This window comes from Bombus vosnesenskii, unplaced genomic scaffold, assembly GCF_011952255.1.
Source record: "Bombus vosnesenskii isolate JDL3184/JDL3185 unplaced genomic scaffold, Bvos_JDL3184-5_v1.1 scf7180000016279, whole genome shotgun sequence".
NCBI lineage: Eukaryota > Metazoa > Arthropoda > Insecta > Hymenoptera > Apidae > Bombus > Bombus vosnesenskii.
In genome coordinates, this window is record NW_022884348.1 from 1,898,698 (window position 1) to 1,923,992 (window position 25,295).

General features: G+C 39.5%; 1 protein-coding gene across 4 annotated transcripts in view; it reads right to left on the reverse strand.

Annotated features, from left to right (window-relative positions):
- Positions 1–1,178: 1,178 nt before the first annotated feature.
- The window catches only part of LOC117242816 (blood vessel epicardial substance-like), a 62,639-nt gene continuing 38,522 nt past the window's right edge, over positions 1,179–25,295 (reverse strand). For 3 of the 4 annotated variants that reach the window (XM_033509771.1, XM_033509772.1, XM_033509773.1), the window contains exons 3-7: positions 12,145–12,486; positions 10,967–11,364; positions 10,026–10,447; positions 9,145–9,410; positions 1,179–5,083 (exon numbers count right to left, since the gene is read on the reverse strand). In XM_033509771.1, the coding sequence (XP_033365662.1) occupies positions 5,060–5,083; positions 9,145–9,410; positions 10,026–10,447; positions 10,967–11,364; positions 12,145–12,474 (1,440 nt within the window). In that variant the 5' untranslated portion in view covers positions 12,475–12,486 and the 3' untranslated portion in view covers positions 1,179–5,059. The remainder of the gene's footprint in view (positions 5,084–9,144; positions 9,411–10,025; positions 10,448–10,966; positions 11,365–12,144; positions 12,487–25,295) is intronic. The other variant, XM_033509774.1, reaches the window with a different exon arrangement.

Here is a 25,295-nt window from a genome sequence, read left to right on the forward strand (position 1 = left end):
ATCTGAAATTTTAATGAAACTTCGTAATATTAAATGATACTCAAACAATTCGATAACGTTTGTTATGACCTAATTTTAAGTTTAATATGCAAATATCGATAACACCAATTGTTCATTGAAAAATTTAAGGGCTGCTTGTAACCGTAATATGTTATCAAACAATTTCCCGTCAAATTTATTCCTCCGAAAAGGCACAAAGTCGAACAATTCCATATGACGAAACAAAAGCACGTTTTGAACGGAGTAAATAAAATACGATGCCAGACAAAGAATTAACGCTATTATTTAGCAAAATAATCGAAACCGTGCAATTTCAAACGAGAACAACGTTCAGCGATCTACGTGATGAATATTCGAATATTTGGAGTATTTGGAGTATTTTCAGCTATTCGGCCAACGCGTTCGAAAATCCCGAAGAAACGCTGAAACGCCATTAACCACGATACGTAGTACTGTCTCTTATGTACAATACGCTATAACGATACTATTTTACAATTCTTCTTACTATACATATATAAAAATATAAGCGCGTCAATATGTAAATATGTTCTATGATCGCTGTGTTTTACACGGCCACGGAGAAATTGGATTTTTTTCGAGAATCTCTACCATTTACGTATTGTCATAGAAACTATATATTACGATACTATGTATGTACTTGATAGTGATACTAATCGATCACGATCGATCGACAACTCGTTAGTTTCTTTACGTGATTAAATATCAAGAATATACGATAGCGATAAAAACTGTTCGAGAAGCGACTACGATCCAAAGCTCGAAGAGGCCTTTTTTTTCTTTTTAATGACTATCCTAACTTCTTTATACGTGTGTTTGATTATATTCAGGTTCATCGATGATCGTAGTAGCGCAACGTACAAGGTTAATTATTTGTTATAAAAATAGAAAGAATTTGATAGAGGACAAGTTCGGAGTTTCCTTCGTTTATTGATAATTTCGATATTTAGAGATTAGAGTTCAGATATTTTTGGAACATGTTTTTGTATTCTGTAATCGATATCGCATGACTTACCTGGTCGAACTTCGGTCCTTTTCCAAAAATTGATACGACAAATTATCGTATATATATATATCAATAATTAGTTGCTGCGTTGTTTGCTGCGAAGCGAGTTCTTGCGGTGACATTAATAAAATTCTACGTCGCACTGTAAATAATGTTTAATTTTGCTAACAAGATATATTAATCGCAAATTATATTTTATATAACATGGCTAACTGGTGTTTCTTGTCAAAAATACGGCGAATGAAAATAGACGAAACATTGATATTATTAACGTTATTTGAAGCTGGTAGTAAATCTAGAGAGATAAATACCATTTCACGATAGCTTAAAACAGGTACATTTTCATTCATAACGAGTAAACGTGATTTCGTCCGTGTTATTTACAGTTATCTAAAAAAATATTATCGTTCCTGTCATTTTGATAAATAACAAGCAATAAAAAGAAACTTTGTAATCGTCAATCCTCTTATGCTATCTTTCGCAAGTTTGGGATTATCTATTATCTTAAATTTCGTTGTATCGTGAATTTATTAATATCCTAATGGCATTGTCAAAGTTTGTTTTTAACAACATATATGAACTTTTTTAAATACAGCATAATTACCAGCCTTTATAAATATGTTTGCGAATGACACTTTAATTTTAATTTAGATTTAAATTCGTGTAACGATTATTAGTATGCTAAATTTAACGCGAACACCTCGCTAAATTAAATATCCTAAAAATAAGGAAAATTGTGGTAAAAAAGTAAAATGGATATCGATATAATTAATAATAATTCACACGCTTTGGCTAATGAGAATTTTTATATCTTTTTCTTCGTAAATTTCATTTCATCGTCTTACTCCGATTTCTAATAATTTCGTTGAAATATTTCAAACATGATGTGTAATCCCAAACTCGCTTCTGGTCGATCCGATATCTCTCTAAATTTACACTATCGATAATATATTCACAATTTCTACGGCAGTGACTATCAGCTGCAACATATGTTCCACGTTCAAACACATCGTTCGCTTTACAACATCGGTCTATCAGCCACGATATATTTTCCAACGAACGTAGCCCAAGAACAACGACTACTACACGCGTTACAATTCTCGATGCAACAAGACACGTTTACAACAAACGTAACGGGTTGCTCGATCGTCGTTACATCAAACACACGCACCTGTTTTCGGTTGCCTGTGCCAACACGACCGTCACTACTTTTTCTCACATCACACGTGCGTTCTTCGTTTCACTTCCGTTTTCATTCATCTCTCTCTTCCTTCTTTTTTCGTTCGTCTCATTTCCTATCCCACGTTCTTTTCTATTTTATATTTTTTTAAATCGTTCGTTTAAATTGTTTGTGCGTCTTATTAGATCTTCTACGGCCTCGCTCTCACACGCGGGGATTATATAAACATAGAAACATACAAACACACATTGTTTTATTTTCTTCAAATTTTGTTTATTTTCTTTTAATATTCGTCCCTTTCCCTCTACTACACGTGCTCTATTTTATATCTGTTTTTACTTTATATTTTATCTTTTTGTATTCTCGCGCGACGCGTACGTTATAATTTTTAATCTTAGGTTCGCCTTAAACCATAACTCTGCTCTGTTAACCCTCTCGATAATCAACTACGATTTTACTTTACTTTTATTTTATTTTATCTTTTTTTTTTTTGTTTATTTTCGAAGCACTTTATTGCAGGTTTTTTCTTCATTTTAACGAAGCACTTATTGCGTTACGTCTGGAGATTACGCTCGTTCTCTTTTCTTCGTTCCATCCTTTTGCGCGAACTCTCGTTGTTCTTTCTTCTTCTTTTAATTCGTCCTTTCCTTTTTCTTTCATTCAACTTGTTTCTCGTTATTGTGTAGCTGCTGTTGATGACGTTACCGTTGTTTCTTCCCTTTCGCCGGTTTCTCTGTGCACGTTCGATTACCTTTTTCGATCATCCCAGGAGCGGCCATAATCTCTGCTCGTCTGTAATTCGAAATTCTGCGTTGCGTTCTCGGCGTATCGCATTTTTCCTGTTTTTTTTTTCTTTTCTCGGTTTTCATTTCTTATCCGATCTTGTCTACAGTTGGCGTCCTCGAGAGATCGATATCATAGTTGAGACGCGTCAGCCAACGAATCTGTGGTAGAGCGAGTCGCCGAGCCGATCGCTCGTCCAAAGGAAATTAATTGCTTCTTTTTCAACGGGAAACTAAATGAACTCGCTTTGGAAATTCAATGGTTCGTTCGATTCTACTGCCTGCCTAATCATGTGAAATTCGATTTCGCGAGAAAGAAAAAGCTTGACTGCTTAATGAAACGAATTATTGGATCGAGACTGTTGCGCTAAACGACTTGAGAGAAAGAAAGATTCGTAAGCCGTTATCGCATCGTAAAACGAGAGCGAATGCCCCGATCCGCGTTTATACGATATTTTCTACCAATGTTAGCAAACACGTGGAAACGATGAATTATTAAAAATTCCACTTCAACTGGAAGACCACTGGCAATCGCGAGACGTCTAAACTTACCGATCTCGAGGACTCCCAGGTAATCCTGCGCTTGTTAACTCGTTCCGCAACGAGTTTCTGTACTGTGTATTTATTCGGCATCCTCTGAAAGACTTAATAATTATATCCATTATAATCACAGTCGATGTAAGGGTGTACACAGCGGCGACGCTCGTCACAAGTATACAATTATAATCTATTTTTCATTTTTAAATCATCTTTAGATGGTTCCGTAGGAATTTCTGCGTGTTCGCTGTCGGCGATCCTTTTCGAGCGAAAAATAGCAAACGCGTGAAATTTCCCCGGGTGCCCTTCCACGATGATCATAACGTGGAACATCACTAGCGTGTGAACGAACGTTGAAATGGATTTCGTTTGCGAGCGGAAGGAGGAAAGGAAGAAGCGTTTGAACAGCGGCCGCGAGTTCGTCGCGAAAATTGAACGCGTGCGTGGTCATAAAAGTTTAGGTGGAGGACTAGAAACCGTTGGACGATCGCGGAACAGCTACTTCCTTGGTTTTCTGTGCGAATGTAAAGCACAAACTCGATCTTCTCAATTTCTCCCTTCCACTTCGTCATCCGTCCTTTTCAGACTCGATCGAAGGATTCGATGTTTCAACGAGCGTGTAATTCGAGTTACCAAGCAGCCTATCCTTCCTTCGATTTCTCTCTCGCCTTTCATCACCTGCCCGCGAAACTTTTCTCTTCGTCCCAGTTTTCCAGCACGCTTTTTGGTCAAGTCTTTCGTAACTTCCTGACGAACCTTCGCTTCCAACGACGTTAACTTCCTCTTTCTTTCGAACACCGTTTCCTCGATGTAGGAGAAGAAGAAGAAGAAGAAGAAGAATCAGGAGAAGAAGAAGAAGAAGAAGAAGAAGAAGAAGTAGCGGAAGAATTAGCAGAGGAAGAAGTGGAAGGAGAACAGACGCGTTTCGCGACACCGGCCACTCGTGTGTCGAGGAACACCATGCAAACTCCTTTCACCACGATCAATATCGAACACACGGCTTAGGTTTTGCTTAGGTATTTTATTGTGCACGTGTTACGTGGCTCTGCGTGTATCAGTTACGTGTAAGGCGTAGCACTTGCGGGATATGAACATGGTCAGACCGTTGCGCGTCTTCGTCGATTACAGTACTCGGCGAATGGGACACGCGTTCGCGTAAACGAAGTTCCGCGAATGTTCACAGAGCATCGACGCGCGCACACATACATACACACATTTGCACATATATGCATACAGACACGCGCGCGCATACACATACACACAGATAGATGCACAAACTGCGCTCGAGTGTTCATCGTCGTCCGTGTCTGTCTGTCTGGATCCGCGTCACGCGACCATGCGGCCACACGACACTCTGGCGGCTGCTGCTGGATAGGCCGTGCTATGTTAGTAGCCGGACGACGGCGGCGACGTGCTTCACAGAACGAACCGTGATAGATGGTTCGCGTTTATGAGATCTCGACGGGGCTAGGCGGAACGCTGAGGCGATAGCGACAGAAGTGGTACGCTTGCAGGGCCCTCCCCGTCGAGCGACCGTCATACGGGCGTCTCGAAAGTTACCTGGAATAATTCAGAAAAGAGAACGATTAGGTAATGTGTGGCTACTACGGGAGAAAAATGGCTGGTCAGTTCGTGTATGACGTCGTACTGTGACGTCGAGCTGGCTTGCGACTTGGCACGGGTGTGAACGTTTCAATTCGTTCGAGTAAAAGACAACTACGAGAGAGTTAGCTGAAAGAAGGTTTCTCAAAATCAAAGAAATCAAACGAAAGTACTTGGACAATGTAATATTGAAATTAAGTATTCAACTAGAATTACGTTGTACGTAAATCGTTTTTAAAAAGAAGGTAAATAGTTTGAAATTTAGTTCAGTTTTAGCTTCTTGTTTCTCTCTTGCTTCGTCGCGAATGAAACACGTAACGATTGTAAGGTTACGAAAACACGATTTGCATATGAATATTACGAAAACGTATCAAATGCAATTGACGATAAGAAGATGCCCATTCGTTGGAGTAAGTGAAATTTAAGTGGCCTCTGCAGTAACAGCTACAAATTAAGCGTTGCATTCCGCGACAGATCCGCACACTAACGACCTAAATGCCTCTGTAATTAGATTTGCATAACATAGCTGTTAAGCGTTTCCGAATATGTGCAGTACGCCGTAAAGTGGTTATCCAAGTGCATCAGATTAGAAATTGCGTTGCGTTCGATTAAATTATTATTTAGAGCCCATTGAAGCGTATCTCGAGTTCGTTAGATTCTTGAATTAGTCGAAGATCTGACATTTCTAGGATTTTACGACACTGACAGGAAATTTTCCATTATTTCCGAGAACTAAGACTGCAAATTCTTAGCAGCGTAGCCTAGACCTTAAAACGCTTTTCAACCCAAAAGGCATTAAGGCCTACTAGTTACTGAACACGTGCCTCGTAAGACTAAAAGGCGTGTTACTAAGGAGGCGTACGAAAAGGTCAAAGATAGAAGCGAAAGGAGCTTGGTAGCATTATCGTGATTGTCCCAAAATAACCAAGGAAATTTGTCATTTCTAGATGATAAGTACTGTAATACGAAAGTCGTACCTAATACATTTTCTTATAATTGTCTCGTTGAAAAATAATTCGGTGCCAGCACATAAAATACGGATCTGCGTTTAAATTTGTAACTATTTTTCTTAAATCGCGCCGATTTCTATTTTCGCTACTTTTCGCCTCTTCTTCCATCAATCTTGTGAATCGAGGCCCGCTCGCGCGACAACTACTTTCACACCTGTCAAATTGAATTAGCCAGACTAATTAAAAGACCTGGTTGACGGTGAAACGAGGCACGACAACGACGCGAATTAGCCGCGGGGTTTTCTTAAAAATTGCACCGCTCGGTTTCAGGCTTCTTGTACTGCTTAATGCATCGTACGAAACATGTTAAGAACGCGAGGCACACGAGCCACTGAAATATTCACGCGTCACACGCGATACCGTCATTCTTAACATTTGTACTAACACGCGACAATCTCTGCTCCCTTATTAATCTTTTTCATCGTTCGCATTGTTATCACGGGACAAATTTCCTCGGCTATCAACCATTCTGTGACATTTCATTGACGAAACAGTCCAACTTTCGCAGGACAAAAGCCGTGTAATTCGTGAAAAACCGATAAGAGAACCGTGTGGCCATTTTATTAGGTCACAAAAGGTCAGCGTTGCGATCATGCATCAAATGTTGCAAATTTTTTTCGGGTGATACAAAAATAAAAGAATATAACAAAGGAGAATTTGTCTTCTTGTTCTTCTTGTGTGCTGCTCGAATGATAGATGTTCTCTAAAATTCTCATCAGACGCGAGTAAATGAATAAAATTATAGACGATGGTACATATTAGTTTACTTAGAGGAAGCACGTCCCTGTTTCTACCGAGAAGATTATCTTAATCTCGTTATCATACGAATATTTCATCTAACTAGGTTGATGTGCGTGCAACGAATCGGACATGCAATTTTCTTGTATAACTTTTGCCTGAATACCCAATTGGATTTACGGTTGGCGCGATTCCTTCTAAGTATCCTATTTACGTGAATCTAAGCGCGGCAACGAGCCTCAGTGCAATTACGTAAGCATTATTTCGTGTTATTCAAACTTCTCTTGTCCCCCTTTGTATCGTGCAAACCAGCCGAGAGGAGAACGATGATGAATGGTGACTCTGAATCGCGCTCGTTGCTACAAAACGATTATGCCGCTCACAAACATAATGTTATCGTACACGGCTGAGAAACTTTCATGAATCTACCATGCGCGATTCTTGAATTACTTTATTTGCAGTGGTGATTAGTGGAGTGGTTCGTTTGAAAACGACTCCTCCTTTGTAAATTGGATAATTTTCTCGAATCGTCACCTCTGAATTTGAAATCAAGAGGCATTAAATAATCGATGCACACGACCGATTATAAACGAAGATTTTTCCTCATTGCTGCCTGTTGCCTGTTTCCGAGTTTTGCATCGCGTTCAACGACGTTTTAAAAACGAGCGAGCTATCGTAACCACATCGAAGATTCTACGGAAAATGGTAAAAAATTAATTCACAAAATCCAGTTGAAACGGAAAGGAAGCATTGGACGGAAAAATATTCCGGATGAAACGGTCGATTAGCCAAATTCGCCCTGCTGAAACGAGGTAAACGAGAGTAAAAAGAGAACGAGACGTGCATCCAACGTCGCACCATTTGTTCGTGCGAAGGAAGCTAGTTTTCTGACACTCGTGACTTGAAGTGTTCTCTCTTTTAGCCTTTTAGTTTTACGAGACAGCTGCTCCATTCACAAGTGGACAACAGTCGGGTTTCTGTTCATTTTGTTACCTTTTTTTTCTTTTTTTGTGCGCGGCTTAAGAATAAAGTCATCTAGCCTGGGGGCGCTGCTGAAACGAAGCCGATGCTAACTTAATATCGGTTCACTTTTCTGGCTCGAGTACGCGCGGTAATTGAGTTTTTCTGTAGCGATATATTCGTCCAGCTTTTTGTCCCGATTCCCGCCTGGCGATTTATATCGTGGACGCAGATACTTCTGGGTTTCCACGTTCCAGTCGAAGACGAACGGGCTACGCTCGCCCGTGTTCGCGAATGGACACTTAATCATTCGCAAAGTGAAATGGGACAAACGACCGAAAGTCGCATCGATTGCAGAAGTCTGGTTGTATAACCGCGTGAAACCAGATAAACAGATGCTATGGATAAAAACGCGTACGGGTTGCCGAATAATAGTGTCATGAAAGTTTCTGTGTAGTCGCTGCGCTACGTTAGAGTCACTGAACGTAGTTTTCAGTGACAACGAAAACTAATGGAGGTGGATCAAGTTGGAAGACCAAGAGGCGATTAGAAATATCGTTACAAATTTAACTATAACGTAATATTTTTGTAGACAACGTTAGAATTCGAGTAAATCCTTACTTGTTTTTTTAAAACGTACTACAAATGTCAGAAATTAATTTCCTCTAATTTAGTGAAATTCTACGGTCCTTCTAATCGATCTATGGAATCAACCGTGTACCATATCGTCTGATCAATTCGGAGCAACTCTACTAGCGCTGTGTTAATAGCGTTGCATTTCCCAACCAACTCTCTACAACGATCCAATTACTTTAATTATGAACAAAATACTTTAATTATGAACACTATCGAATGAAATTTGTACGTTTTATTTGTATTTCGAAGGAAGCTAATCGAAAAAGTTTTAGCAGGTTGTCAAATTTACGTTTCGCGATCAATTTTCTGTCGAATAGAAACTTCTCTATGCGTTTAAATGGAAACACATGAACGTACCTAAAGATAATAAGAGAATTGATCGAGCATTCCCAAATTACCGTGCAACGTCGATATTGAAAAAATTCAACGACGACGTTTTAAACCCAGCCGAATATCGACGAAACGAAAAACGAAATAATCCCACTTCCGCGCGCATTGTATGAAACAAAATAGCCTGCGTTCGACGTTAGAGACTCGAACGCAAAAAATGCAACATCATCCGGTACAATCTTCCACTGGCGAGTAATGGCCACTGGCGACGCTCTAAACATCCCATTTCGAAGAGAAAGGCGATGGTAATTCAGCGTGAGTGCTCGCTATACAACTACTACTCACCTCTCTCGTCCCCTTTTTCGAGCGTTTCCTCTCGAGCTTCGGTGTCTGAGGTAGCAGGGTGTAATCGCCGCTCGTGCCACCGCTACGCTGTCGCGTCAACGGCTGATGCGACAGAAAGGGTGCCCGTGGCGGTGGCGAAAACTGAACACCCTGCGGCAGTAACGTGTACCCGAGGCTTTGACCCTGGGTGAACGGCGAATTCGGCGGGAAGTGATTTGCCACCACGGGCGCCCAGTATTGGTGCGAGTACCGGGATGGCGAACTCCCTGTGGACAATTCATTTCGATCCTTGTCACCACTCCCAATGTGTCAGTCGACTAATTGCTATTTCATATTGATCGACCGAACGACTGTGTGTTCAACGAAAATCAGTCACTGTCTACGAGATTCGACAGTCGGGGAGTGAATATGTGGATTGTTCGATGATCTGGATTCACCAAGAGCATAATTGGGAATGGTGATCGTGCAGTTCTATTTCGAGAAACGTGTTTTTCTGCGGCCGATTAGATGACGGTGGTTTCACTTTGGGAAATGAAGCTCGAATTAATCCTTTCAGCGCCGGGATGCTCGATGGCGCGCGTTTGTTACACGTCGATTAGGATGAAGTATAGCTGGATCGAATAATATTTCACTTCGCTTCGATGATCATGCAAAACTATACTTTTCGTATTATCGTTTAACGGAACGCGAAACGCGTGAAATCATCAAATCTACCGTAACGAAACTGAAAAATCTACCTGACGAACAAATTTCCAATACTTCCGACGATATTCTCACATTTGCCAAACGACAAACTTCCCATCCGGTAATTAACGTGCTCTGTCTTCGCGTTCCCTCTTTAGCAAACGATTGGATAGAAAAGGAGGAACGAAGAAACTTACTGTCGCTACGCGGATTACTGTGCCTCCTTTGTGCCTTCCACGTCGTGGATCGTACTCTTCCGGCAGTTTCAGTGTTTACAGCGTCGACGCTAAGACTTCTCGCGACGCCCCTGTAAGGATTCGACGTGGTTGTCTCACTGGCCGCGGCGACACCAGCGAGCTGCTCGTTAAGGGCGTACAACTTGGACGTAATGTCCTTACCGATGAGGGTGTTGAGGACGACCTTGAGCAGGGGCCTATGCCTGAGTACCCTGAGCAACTTCAGCCTGGTCCAACAGATGTACGTGCTAGACTCCTCCGCTCGAATCGTCACTTGGAAGACGTCGTCGATGTTCTCGTGCATGGCCTCCCATTCCGGCGAGTCGACGAACTGATAAGCTTTGATGTAATGCAAGTGTGTTCCGTCGCAGGTCACCTTCAACCTGAACTCCACAGAACCATTCGTTAAACACTCTGACGTTTCCACGTTTCTTCGAATGCTAGTGCTACTACATAAAGCTAGAGGCTGTTTTGTATCAACAGTATAAACAAGATACGGAAAAATACGAGATGACAGACGCAAACTTCTCGCGAACCACTTCCGGAGGGTGCCAGAATTCGAGAAGAGGGGCGAGGGGTGAATAGTAATTTTGCCGGTGTTCGATCTCTTCTGGAAGATCAAACACCGGTAAAGGGACGTTATCTATTGACTCGATTTTATCTTTCGATAAATTCTGAATATATGATCGATGAAAGAGATACACTGTGGTTATAAAATCGTAAAGTTTACATGTTTCAAAAACCGAAGCAATAATTTGAGATATGTAGCGAGAGATTAGGAGCTGCAGACTAATTTGGAGTTGTTTCTTCCTTCGTGTATACATTCGTATACACATATGCGTAAGTTTTCAAACACTCTCGCGAACCACTGTATTTTACAGACACGGTCGCGTAATACTCACTTGCCACGTAACAGTATCGATAGTCGTTCGTCGGCGGGTGTGACGCCTTCTGTCGCATACGTCTGACCGGAGTCCAGCTTTAATATCCTTGCCTCCTTGGCCAGCTCCTGGAAGTGTTTCTTGCTGACCTTGTACGGCTTAAAGAGTTTCAGATAGAGCTCAGCCAGCTCGGGGCTGAGCGCGGGAGGCAGAAATCGACAGGCTAGTATAAGCGAATGGATTCCGTTCAGAAGGCCGAGAGCCAGACACCATAGCATCGCGTCCAGGGCGCATATGGTAATTCCAGCCCAGAGAGCGGCCAGCATGAAGCCAGCCGTGAGAAAGGTGCGCAGTGCCAGTACTGAGGCCTTGAAAGAACGCGGCACCAGGAACGCCGCTGCGAAGAACAGATTCGCCGCCTGGCAAAAGGCAAATCGAAACGGTTTCCCCGTGAGAATCCATCAGCCGGCAAGATTGCCTCGTCTCGCTCCGAGAAAATTCAACTGACCGTCTGGAGACCACCCTAGTTGCACGGAATCTACTGCCTAGATGGAAGCTACGATTTTTCGCGTTCTTTTTTTCGTCAAACTGTCGAAGATTTGTTCCATGGCTGTTTTTTTTTTAACGAAGAAACTCATGTACGGAATGTATGGGATTGTAATCACTAAAGCATAGTAATTTGTACGTGTTTCTTGGTTTGCCTTTCCTTTCGTTGCTTTTCTAATTAGTTAAACGCCATAAGAGATTTTTAAAACGTACAGCGAATGAAAAATTATGAACCTGCAATTTTTCTTATATTCTGACCGACGCCGATGAAAGCTTGAAAAATATCGCTATAGTTTCCAAAACTCGTCCAGTTGATAAATAGTTCTCGTTGCTCGATTCGTTTTCACGTATCGTTTAAATCCATTGCCCGTTAAATAAAGTGGCGATAAAGATGGCGATGGTGTTATCGATCAGCAACGGATAAACGAGTACTAGTTTAAATTTATCGAAAGTTCCCATTTTCGTTATCACTGTGTGATACATGATTAATCCGACAATTTAGTTAGACCGTCATTGTTTCTTTCAGCGATTGCCTTAAAGTCAATTTTTATTAGAATATAGTACGAATAGAATATCGATCTATCGGATCTATGGCTCAATTCCCGTAAACTCAAGCTATTGCTACGTTTATAGAAATGAAGAGGAGAGTTTACTTGGAAGAGTTTGTGTTGCGCTGCCTCCCATTCGTCGCAGTAGCCTGCTCCCGATGACAGTACAGTGGTATTTAACCTCTCAGTCACGTTACTGGCCTCGGTGCTATTCCATACGTCCACCCAGAGTTCCGTGTAATTCAAATCCTCCAATGAGTAGCCACCTAGGCTGGGAAGGCCGCTGTAATTGAAGGTATAGCCCTCGGTGGAGTAGCTTGTCGATGTCGGGCTGGTGAACGGGGTCGTCGTGGTGGACGACAAAAGGCTGCTCGCAGGCGAGGGAGCATCAGTCGTATTCGCCATTTTTCGTCGCGAGCGCGTGGTACGGGCCATCACCTTCTTCCACTGAAATAGCCAAATTGTAGTATCATCGGTTTATTGAGATATCTGTTTTCGAATGATATATTGAATGGTAGAAGAATGGTAAAAGAAAGATAACATTCTTGAGGCGAATCCTTATTTTTCAATTTAGTGTCGCGTTAATATCGATGAACAATATGAAAAACGATAGTATAATGGTATATAAGACGAACGAAATAACAATATAATAGTAAGATGTTCAAGCACAGAGCGAAAGATATGGAGAGGAAAAGTTTAATAATTTTAAAAACGGTATTAAAATTCTCGAATGTTAATATTATCATAGTAGAATTTTAAAACATTGAATCAGTGGAAAACTATTGTTAAATGTAAAAGCATTGCCTTCTCTTACTATAATTTGACTCGAACTTACTTCGAAGATTCGACAATGATCAATTAATCGAAATACGTATAAATCTTTTTTACTGATATGTTTCTATGTTGAACAGGAGAAACTCGACACTTTTTCGATTAGATCATTTCGGCTGATTAGATCAGTCTGCTCATCGGAGAGGATAACAGTTAACCGAAGCCTTTTTTGAACGAACCCCTATAAATCAAGGCAATCAATCATACCTTGATGAATAAAATATGATGTAGAAGCAAAAGTGCCCGAATACGTCAAGCAGGCTCTACTTCTGATGAATTTTTCTTATACCTTCTTAGAAAATTATACTCAAAAGTGGAAGGGAAAGTGATGGGAGATATATTATTCCAGAGAATTAGGAAATAATTACTGTAGCAATACTAACATAATTTTCTGGAACTGTCACCATACATCTTTAAGAATCTTAAAGATTTAAAAACTTGGGAAAAAAATTATCGTTGGATACGTAATGCGAAATCAAGTATCATATGAAATGGAAATATCAGAACAGATTGACAACTGTTTAATATTCGAGGAGGTATGAAAACGTAGACGAATTATTCTGCCATTTCTCGCGCGTTATATCGGTCGTGATACATCTTTCTGCAAATTACTTTGCGTAGTGTGCCGTCTGTTATCGTAATTACTTTAAACAGATCACAGATAAAAGGATGAAACTCACGTGTAAGTTTGCAGTCACGAAAGGTGAACATCAAATTATTTCAGACCTCCTCAGGGTGTTAATAATAGATCACTTTTATTTAGGTCAGACAATCCTTTTCTCAAGAATGTTTCATGTTCGCGAAGAAAGAACTTTTATTTTCTCTTCTAATTCAATTTATACATTACAACATTCTGGTAAATTGAAATTAATAAAAGAACCAGCGACGAACTTACGAAAGTTATTTGATCTTATTACACGAGTTTATTAAAAATAGAAAATATCTTGCGATAATACGTTAGAAGACTGTCGAATATTCGGCATTATTTTATTATACGATAACGTATCTGTTAAAAGATTTTAACGCGCAGAAAATTGAACAGTTAAGTTGCATTCATTCTAGAGTGTCGTTCGATTTAGTTACATTGTCCGAAATGCATCGATTGCTATAGTAGCGTTCGTTGTACAGAGTCATTCGATTTAGATCTGCTTCACCTATCCTCTCGTTCAAATTTCCAATTTATCTACAAACATCTAATTACCACTTTGTCTCATTACAAATCGCAAGATAGTTATTTTCAGTTCATCGTAGTACAAGTAATCCAAGTACTCGAAGTAAGTACAAGTAACAGCATCCCTCGAATTAATTCTTTATTATTTCCACCAATTTGTCAATTTTCACTTCTACGTAGCATTCTTCAACTGCGTTTCTCGTACATCGAATATTCAAGCCTTAACGCACACGCACACTCACACAGACCTGCATAGAGACAAACAAACTGGTAATCCTCTTTTGAAACAGGCAAATAAGACAAGTATGTGCAGACAGTTTGAACGGTGAATGCTTTACTACGGACATAAAGATACCGAAAAGCTCGCGACGTCTGCAAAGAAGAGAACTACGACTCTATACGAATACGCTTCTAGACCAGAGTTCGTTCGTTTCTTCTCCAGTTTATTTTCCATCCAGAAGAGCAAACGAACTGAGAACGAAAGCGGCGATCACATGAAAGATGCAACCGGTACGATTCATTCGCAGAGTATCAATATTTACGCGAAAGGGGCTGCGCGACGGCGTCAATATTTTCCACGCGCCGCCAATGGAGATTTAATGCAATTTGTCTGTCGGGCGCGGCCGTTTCGCAGGTTTCGCGACTCACCGCGTTTCCTCCTCTTCTTCGTGTTTCCGACGCGCGACACCCGTACCATCGAAGTTCGCGTATTTCCATTTCAATCTGGCTAGGCGATTGCTGGAAAAAAATATAAGTCGGATTGCCCGCCTTATTGGAACAATCCGGCACGTCCGCGCGATTGGAAGCTTCGTTTTAATCCCGAAGAAAACTCAATTTTTATTGTGCCGTAGAGAATGGTTTTGATGTATCGGCACGCACGGGGTGCTAATAATTGGGTTGCGATGTGAAACGTGCAGTATCGATATTTGATTGCCCAAGCGGGCTTCGAGGATATTATCCGTTTTAGATGCTCGAGGATTCTTTATGGAGCGTTGAATAAGATGAAAATAGGATATTTATTTTGGTGAATTTAGTTGGAAGAAGAGAACGCCTTTGCAAGGTAATAAACGAAACAGAAACGTGAAATATCTTTGATTATCCTGTTCTTGGTCACAAGTATCACACGGATAAATTGAAAGGTCTTAAATATTTTATGTTTCAGAATTTTCATCGAACAACTAGTACGAGATTTTCTCAGGATTGCTTTCCAACCTCTTACAGCTTATACATTTAACTCGAGTGCAAAGTATTTCCAACTTTTTTGATAACGCTTCTACTAAGTTCTTCCGCTGGAAGAAGCGCTTTGCATGCAAAATCTGACGAAACACGAAAATATCCATCGCTCTGTACAATGTACGCTACCATTCTTGCTATAACTTGAACTGCAATATCGCGATATTAACTTAATCCGCTTTCCGTTATCCTTATTGAAATCAAAATTTAATTCAATTCTCTTCGATATTATTCGATTCCACCGATCGGACGAGCAATTACAAAAATACTCGCGACACATTACGGTATGAAAATGATTTTTATTGTAATCCCATTTTCATAATTAATCCAGGCAAATAAATTATTAAAATATCACCCGTTCGTTATCAAATAATTCCGAGTATCGACGCTTGCATCATTTATTTTTATTAATCCTCGCGACAATAAAGTATACTACTTCGTTCAATTAAGCGGCTCGCACGTTCAATGTCGAGGAAACATCCAATTCGTGTTCACGGCGAATAAAGAGCATGACAAACCTGCGCATCGTGATAACGAAGCCGGGGTATTGGAAAATTCTCCTGCGAACGGTATCTTTGGAAGAATACAGGCGCGTCGAACGAGATTTGGCCGATGTCGAAGGCTCGCTGCCTCGGTCAGGACTCGTTGCTTTCACAACAATTGACCTAACTTGGGAATGATCCAGCTGTGCGCTCATTTCATTTCTCGAGCATAACAAAAGAGTGAACGTTTGAATCTGCACGGCAGAGATTTTTGTAGCCAGCTAAGACGTGGAACGAAACGGCCAATGTTAGGTCGTCATTTTCTTTTCTCGTTTTCTGTCTTGTTGACTCTCCTTCTTGGAAGTAGATTTATTCGTGCGGTTGGTTTTTAATAAAAGAAAGTTTCCACTCTGACTAGAAATGAATAACACTTGTTACAAAGGCAAGCGAGCTTTTTGTCAGAGATTTGTCAGACAAAACAAACATTTTGGATAAAAGAATTAGAAAGACAGATCGAATGTATTTATTGCTTAAAATAATATATTTGGATTTAAATTCTAATCCGACAAATCCGATTAGCTTATCGTTTTCTCTAGTTTGATTTATGGCTTCCGTGATTGTTTTTTTTTCAAGTCGCTTACTAGATCGCAAAAACGATAGTATACAGAGTCCGACAAAAGTTCAGTTTCCATGCTGATAAGAATGCTTCGCATCTGCTCTCCGATTTTTAACATCGGTGTTGTTTGGAAGTCAGTACCGAGCTGATATGAAACTTGCAACTTTTCCATTCAAAAGTTCCAAAAGAGTAAAGTTATTGAAATTTATAAGGTACGACATATCGATGCGTCTTCGTAAATATATCGAAAGAATCGAGACTTTTGTCGCCTCTGCCTGATTAATTACCCAGTGCAAAAATTACAGTATCAAATCATCTAATCAAAATAATCAAACAACGATAATTTTCGTAATGTATTGTAATCGTCGTTCAAATTCTTTCAGAAAATTTACATCTGTATTTAAACGTGGACACGACAGTTATACGCACAGTGGATTTAGCGAGTTTTGAAAAAGATTCTACCTGAATGGATCGGTTGTCTCTTTCAAGAAGCCTGTTTTCCATGTACTTTCAGGCCAGCTATTCTGTTGCTTTTCTAAGGAAAGAAGAGATATACGGCTCTTTCAGCAGGAAGGAGAGGCGAGCGTTGAACGAAACAGCGAGCAAGTCCCTTTTCGCCACTCGACACGCGGGTCCGTTCTTTCGCAAAATTTCCAGCAGCTTCTCTCTTCGTACGCGCGCGTCTCGAGAAACTAACTTAGATTATTATTTACAGGTTCGCGTTACAACTGTACGAGTTTCTCCGCCATAGGAACGAATCTAGGTCGGGAAAATTTCATTTTATTCCCTTGGGAACGTATTCCCTCAATCAGTCGAAAAGTGTTCGTTATAAGACGTAAAAGTATACTTTGAATGTTTCAGCCAACCTGCAAAGTGGAGAAACGTTGATCACGATGAACACATTGGTAGAGTAAGTTGATAGAGAAGAAGAAATTTATATACCGATTGCTTGATTTAAAACGAAATTTGTTATCTCCGATGAAATCGAAATAACCTGATGAATAATTCATATGGCGAAATATTTGTATATAAAGAAACGAACGAAACAGAATAGAAAATAACGAAGGTGATGCGATTTTGATATAATCTAAAATTAACGCTCAAGTGACATTAAGGTTAATTTGCATCCGTCCTTGGAACATGAAATTTTCAGCGCGATCCCAATCGAGAAGTTTTTATCACGCGATCTCGTTCAATTTAGCCTATTTTATTTCCATCGTAGAATCATTTTCATGCCTATCAAAAACTCTATTATTTTAGACCCGCCCACGTAATGCATCGAGCCGTTGAATCTCGATGCTTGATCTTTGGAAGCTTTTCAACTTTTTAACGTAAGAAGCATACACTTTGAAACACGTGACGAACCAGTTAAGAAAACGTTAAAATTTTGATAAATATTTCGTCCCAAAAGATCCTTTACAACCATCCGCAGCAGCAGGGGTCGAGGTCGATCGATTTATCACACCACGCGGCTCGCGAGCTTTTTACGCTGGTTCTTTTATATCGGCTCGAAGTGTGCCTATAACAAGTTTACGCGTCCTTATCCCTTGTCCTGCTACGATATCCTTTTTACAACTGTTTCAGCCGGTTTATGTGCGCTTCGGTATCGATACTCGATGTTCGCCTACATACGCCGCTCTGAAAAGAAACTTTACGATTTTCTCTAGTTTTATCGCATTTCCTTAACAGTCTCTTATTTGCCGGTTTATTAGAGACGTTTATCGATACGAGTCCCTTACGTATTCCTAATTACTGTTCGATATCTGCTAGCGATCGCATAGTGAAGTATTACACAGAAACGACCATGAAGATAACAGAGAACGAGCTGCGAAGTTACATCGATTCAATCTGGATTAAGAATCGGTCGGAACGCGGAAAACAAAGTTCATCGCCTCGAGCGAATTTAGAAGCGGATCTATGTAAAGTAGCGGGCAAGTAGCGGAAAATGAAGCGCTGTAACTAGCAGTTTTAAGAGGAATTCAAACAGAGCTTCCGTTCTGTCGACGATTGAACGAGTTGTTATTTAACTTGCCGCAAATCACGCTACATTCAACTACCAAGGTTAAAGGATATCGTAAATTTCCAACAACCGCGAGACGAGGGCACTTATTCTGTCGTTGTTTCGAAACGACCACTCTGGGCTACAGCTATTTTTCAAGCAAGAGTTTTCAAATGGATATCACATTGGATAATCGGCCATCGATGTACCGTGAATCATTAAATTTGCTCGTGCAGATGTTTCGCTTCGCTCGTTCGATCTTTTACATTTCCGTTAAAACGATCGAGTATTATAAAAAAATAATGTCTATTTTTTTTATTACTTAAACTGCTTGTAACTGTTGTAAACAATATGGAAACGTGTATTCTTCACACACATATATATATGTGTTTTTTCTCAACATACATTCAATATACATATTGTAGTTTTTAGTTTTTTGTTAGTAGTAGTTAGTAGTTTGTAGTTTTTTCTTAACTTCCTTAAAATTATTTTTTGTATGGTACTTCGAATGAATGGTTAATCAAAATTTCTTACAGCAACATGCCATTAACGTTTCTCGCCGAGGAATTTCAGCGAAAATCATTATCGTGACTAATCGCATAAATACTATAGAAATACTATAGAATTACAAGATTTCTGTGTGAATGGCAATCTCGTTTCGTACTATTTTCTCCCTTTAAGATATCAAACTATCGATGTATTGTCCAGATTAATATTTCATGTATATCTTAGGTCGATCAAACGCACGGATAATTATTTAAAAAATTTCAACACTACATCCGCTCTTAGGTTTTCGTTACGTATTCGCAAATAAATTATTCTCTCTTTTGCATCGTCGTTATCGAAGCTATCGAATACATGGAATTCATTACAAAGCGATACAATATAAATCACAGTTTACCGAAGCATAAATTAATATTCAAAGTAACATATGTAACAGCCAATTTAACGACATATTATTGAAAATGCTACTATTTATAGGTAGAAGCCTATAAATTCCACTATTTTCTCCGAATACGCGTAATACGAATTAGCATGAAAATTCGTAGATTTTAAATATTCATGATTTTAAACCTATATCCACTTACCCATATAATACCATAGAAATGAAAGTAACTTTCCATATTATTGGATGTTCGAAAAATCTGATCTGATCTGTGTAAATAAAATATAAAGCTCTATAGACAGACGTTTTCTCCGAAGATTAGGGTTTTGCGTGCAAGTATTAGGTTGTCTGAAAAGTTTCTTTCCTTTTATGGGGAAATAATACAAAGGGAATAATACGACAACGTTTTTTGTTTTATATTATTTTGCCGAATTATGTACGATCCATTTTGTTCCGTTGAGATAAACACCGCGACATTTCACAGACTTGGTTTCACGTTTGTGTGAAGGTGCACTGTTGTAAAAAACACGTTCGCGAAAGAAAGATACTTTCCGGACAAGCTAATATTTTTTGCAGCCACCGTATTTTCGCTGAACAAATTTCCGAATTCTTTCAAGAATGAAAAAACGATCACAATACAGCTGCAGAAACGATAAATATAATCTCTCTCGATTAACTTGTTCATCCGGTGAAGAGGCGCGTTTCTTGCGTGGAAAATGACGAGGCGAAATAATGAAACATCGCGGTCGGAAAATTTCAGCGAAATTAAATCTCAATTTACGGAAGCGGGAAAATACTGACGTTACTAAGAAAGAAGCTATCCGCGTAAATACTAATTCGCCGCGAATAAATCACGGTGACTGTTACTATTCCGATGCCGGTTCCTCAGGTCTGATTACACGTCAGAAGGTTCGTGATCGCCTGGCAAACGAACGATTTCTCGTATTTGGCTTTGGTAAAAATTGATCGCGATTTCATCCGACGAGTCGTCACTGGAAACCGTCACGTCTATCGGTACGATCTTCCTATCTCGCGAAGAATCGCGACGCCAAGTTATAAAACGTCAACAGATCTTGCGATTTTTCAAGTTTCACTTTTTACGCTTCATGGCCGAGATGATAAATGAGGCATCCCCGATCGAGGAATATTTTAATATTAATTAGGAGCTAGAGTGGATCGAAGCGTGACATTTTTTTGGCAAGAACTAGAACCAGCCCCTGCCGCATTTGATGAAAGAAAATTTTATTAGCAGTAAATAGCTGCGAATAATAATAATGGCATTGCAAATATTAAATAAACGATTATTCGAAATATCAAATGAAACGTTTAATATACTAAATTATGTATATCAGAGAATCTGATGTTGAACAAGGATCTACATAGATAGTATTTTCCAAGTACTCGTGCAAGATTTGAGCAGATTCATCTCGTTTCAATGGTAAATACAATTTGCAAGTAACACGGAGACTCACAATCAGGGGCTCCAGATCTTACCAAATATCAAGAATAAATATTTACGTTAAAGCTGGGCTTTCCGACATTATGAATGAGCGTTACCACGACACGCTATCTTTATGGCTTTTCGTAACAGATGTGAGAAATGTGCTATTTACTCTACCTTCCGAGGTCCATTGAACCGGAGAATATTACGAAGAGTATTACGACTTCACAAAAGTTCTATCTTTCAAGCTCTTTCTTCAGCTTTTTACATATTGATTTTTTAATTAACACGCAGATTACAAGAGAAAATACAAATAGATTTTCTTCGTCTTTCTACGTTAATGTTACTCAATGACCGAAAAAGAATGTTTCCGCGAATGTTTCCTCTTGAAAAGGAATCTATCGCGTCTAAAGATATAGTTGTGCAAAGTATTATAGAAACTAACATATTCTAAGATTATAATGAACAATTTTTAAAAATGACTAGTTCTTTCCAACCAAAAGAACTCGATAAAAATGAAAAATATGGCCTGTAAGTTGAAGGATCGATTTTACGCTCGATCAGAATCAGAGTATGTTCATGCGACAAGCCTCAAGTTTTTCTCTCCTAAGCTCGCGTGAACGGTTCGCCAACGATTCCCAACCGAACGCTATAACTCCCTTTATGAATCCAACCCCATAATTTCTAGATTTGGTCAGGTTTTTATCGATCGATGCCACGTGTCGTAGGAAAATATCGCTCAATTCGTGAACATCGCGTAAGTCGCAATGAAACGTTTTATACGTTAGACGGGAAGTGAATGGTAAACGCTACTTGTAACGCTATGAATGGATACCAGATCGAATAAATGATACTTCACGGCGAGATTAACCTCTGATAAATTCATCGTATCTCTCATCGCGTTCTCGATGGCTGCGCATGAATTGTTTATTTCGTTAATTGCATTCCGCTTTGGACTAAATACTAATCTCGTAGCCGATTACGGTCCACTGACGAGCGCGTATTTCCAAATACCAACGCTAATTAGAGCGTTTACAGCATCAATTGTTCATTACTAAGATTACCGATTTCGAATTATTAATATGAAAATTTCAGCGTTTTAAAGCCTCGAAGATCGAAGAAACGTAACAGGGTTAAGCAATTTTTACGATTTATAAATTCATTAAAGTTCATAAGAATTATTTGTGTTCATAAAAATTCATGAAATTGTGTCTACAAAAATTTTCTGGCTAATTAAGAGAACGTTTGAGGATGTTCTTATTAAAATCGTTCGATCGGTGTTTGAATCGGGTCGAAATGATAGCCGATCAACCGATTAATTCGATGATCTCGAATTAGACAGGAATCTCAATTCTCAATCGACTGGTTCCAGCGTTCGGGATATCGTATCATATAGAGCACTAGCATTATATATATATATCTATATATATAGATATCACGACCGTGGATTTGCATATATATATATACGTGTGTGTTAAATTCGCACGATTTGGACGATCGAGCGAATAGGAGGCATATCTAGCAGACGCAATGTGTTGGCGAACATTTAACGAGTTACTCATCGTTAGTTTGTAAGTGGTTTGCATGGGTGAGGAAATAAACGTTGTTGGCGAATTACTTGACCGCATTGGCTCGCTTGCGAATAATCGCTATCGCGCCTGACGATTCCAATATTAATTTCGTTACCTCCGGATTCGTCACCCTTGACGCATAGTGAAATTGCTGCCAGCAGTTCTAACAATTTCATTACATTAATCACCTGCTGTTTAATCTCGCGATTCTTTCTTTTTTCAGATACTTTTACGAGAATATACGAGTAACGTGAAAGTAGCTTAAATCGAATGGTGATATCAAATATCGTGACACAAAATAGCGTTTTGTTTGGAATAAACTGCGATATTTAATTTAGTTTAAACCACAGATTTTCGTCACCGAATATTTAACTTTGACAAAAAATATTGCAATATAAAATTGATATGAAAAGTCGTTTGCGTTAAAAACAATTCTTCTGTATTTGTTCCAGGTTTGAGGAATGTCCAAACAAGAAGAAATACGAAATCGTAAGATTGCGTCGATAGAATATCTATGTCGAGGCTTCGTTCGACAAATTCGTCAAGAAATACGCGGGATACATTAACGTTTTAGATCATGCGATATTCGAATCTCCAGGCGATAGGGTAAATAGCGATAGCAACGTGTAAGCATGAAGTGGCCGATGCTGACACATGTTGCATGTAACGTTGCAATTAATTTCACTCGTACCGCGTTACGTAACGTGGAAGGATTAAATCGACTCGCCACGATACGACAGTCGGAGACACTCGAAGCTTTATTCTTTGAAAGAACAAATTTTTATGCTCCTCAAAGTGCAACTGCTCGTAAACATTCGACTCGTAGTCATTCGCGTGACTATGAAAATGCTGGGAGACACGGGAACGGTTTACGAGGGAATTGGGAACGATTCGCATTCCAATTGAAATAAACAGCGTTCACGTGTTCGACGAAATTTCTTCCTATTTGCATGTCGAATTTTCGTTGGTCGGGTAATAACATTTTTTATAAATTGAATGGAGAATTGTATTGCTCCTGCCGGTATAAATTGATACGGGCCGAAACAATTTCTCGGTCAGCGTTGATAGGATAAAGTTTACTCTTTATAACATCGCATGAACTTAAAGTTACGCATTCGTTTATCTTGATCTGACAGTTTTATTTTGTGTACGTCTGGTAAAAATTGAATTGAAACATAATTGAAAACCATAAATAAAGTAACATATTGTTTTGTTGAGGAATAAATAGCGACCGTAATTCGCTTGATCTGATTTTATTTGACGTTAAAAAGAGTTTGGATAATGGTTATTTTAATAAGCAAATGACGACGAAGCAGGGCGTTACATTGGCTAATTTTGGGAAAGCGTTGCTGACACTTGTTGCCAGCAATGTCTCCGTGACCTGAATGTGCTTAATAGATATTGAAATCTACACCTACTTGCTATGTACGGCTAACTTCGTTTTACACGAGGTTTCACAAGGATCAGTTTCGCGATATTGAGACAAATTACGATTATGGAACCATCTACTTCATTTAATCGTATACGTAGAAAATTTCGTTTAAGATACCGGTGTTAAGGAATATTTAAGTTACTTCGATATCACGATGCTAGGAATATCCAGGGTAGATGTTGTTATTTCTATACTCAGAGGTAGGATCGCAATAGTTATTACTTTATTCAATGGATAAATCTATCACACCGTTGTGAGCCAAAAAAAAACTTTATTGCACGCGCTTACAAAAAATGGGGATAAAAACAAAAAGCATCTTAAGCCCATCGACTAAATCTATCGATTGTAACTAGGATTATCTTCTATTTACAATTTCTTATAACTAACGCATCTGCATATGGGTGGCGAGCACGAACTCACGTTGTCATTTTCAACAGTAGGGTTACGTTAGATCTTTATCAACATTTTCGTCAACGCTGTTATTAAATGAAATATCTCCATCTTTATCAAAGTCACGTTTTTTGAAAATTATGCATGCAAACGAAATGACGTTTCTGCGCTGTAAAATTACATCGTAAAGCGTTATATCCAGTTGCTTGTCATGAAAGAGACGAAACTACAAGACGAAAGTACAAGAATCGCACCAAAAATCCGCGCCTCTCCAACCTGTTAACGTTAAACGTTCGCTCTGGAGCCGGAAGTTAACGCGAGTGCGCCAAGTTTTCGTTTTTCTACGACACGATATTTATCGAGCAGGCAAACAGGCAGGTTATCACAGCGAAGGGAAAAAGTATCGCCAGGGCACCCTAAATCCTTGCGGTTCCGGGAGCAGGTAGGTACATACTCGATCCCGTGTGCCGTTTAAGTTAGCTGGTCTGCTCCAGGTGCATAGCTTTTCGTCTTCGGCACCCTACTGAAAAATCCGCTCCTGTGATACGCTAGTCGGGATTTGCATATTTCAGGAATTTTCGCTCGGACTCGTAAACCCGACGGAAAACTGCCTGAAAAGGCGGAACGTTGAAGTGACGTTACCAGAGAGTCGAAGTAAGAATGTCGGAGAAAAAATTTAGCACGATCGTAGGGAAGAAAATTGTATAAGTAATGCGAAAATGTAGAGAGCACAGAGTCCGAGGGGATCGTAGGAATAGAAAATTTGTTAGAGATGAAATAAGTTTCGCGCGATACTTCGATAAGGAAAGATCTTTGCGCTGTATTTGCTTGCTCGATGCAAAATAACTGCGTCCGGAGTTCTGCTGCTAATTAAAAGTATTTTAATTAAAAGCGAGCAACTTTTTTATCGTATACCATTTGCCAAAGTTAAACAAATGCAATTCGAAGTGGACTAATTGCTTTGTTAATCTAATCAGCATTAAATTGACGTTCATTCGTCCTAATTTGAAACAACAGCTTGTACTCCGCAACACTACAAATTACTATTATCACTACGATTTAGACAGAGTACCGAAAACAGTATTTACGTTGCAGCTGAATATTCATGACAATTACATTACCGTTTCTTCTGGCCAACGGTGAACAGCAGTGAACACAGATACTCGCGTATTTTACCAAAGATTCTGTTTCCAATCTCTACATA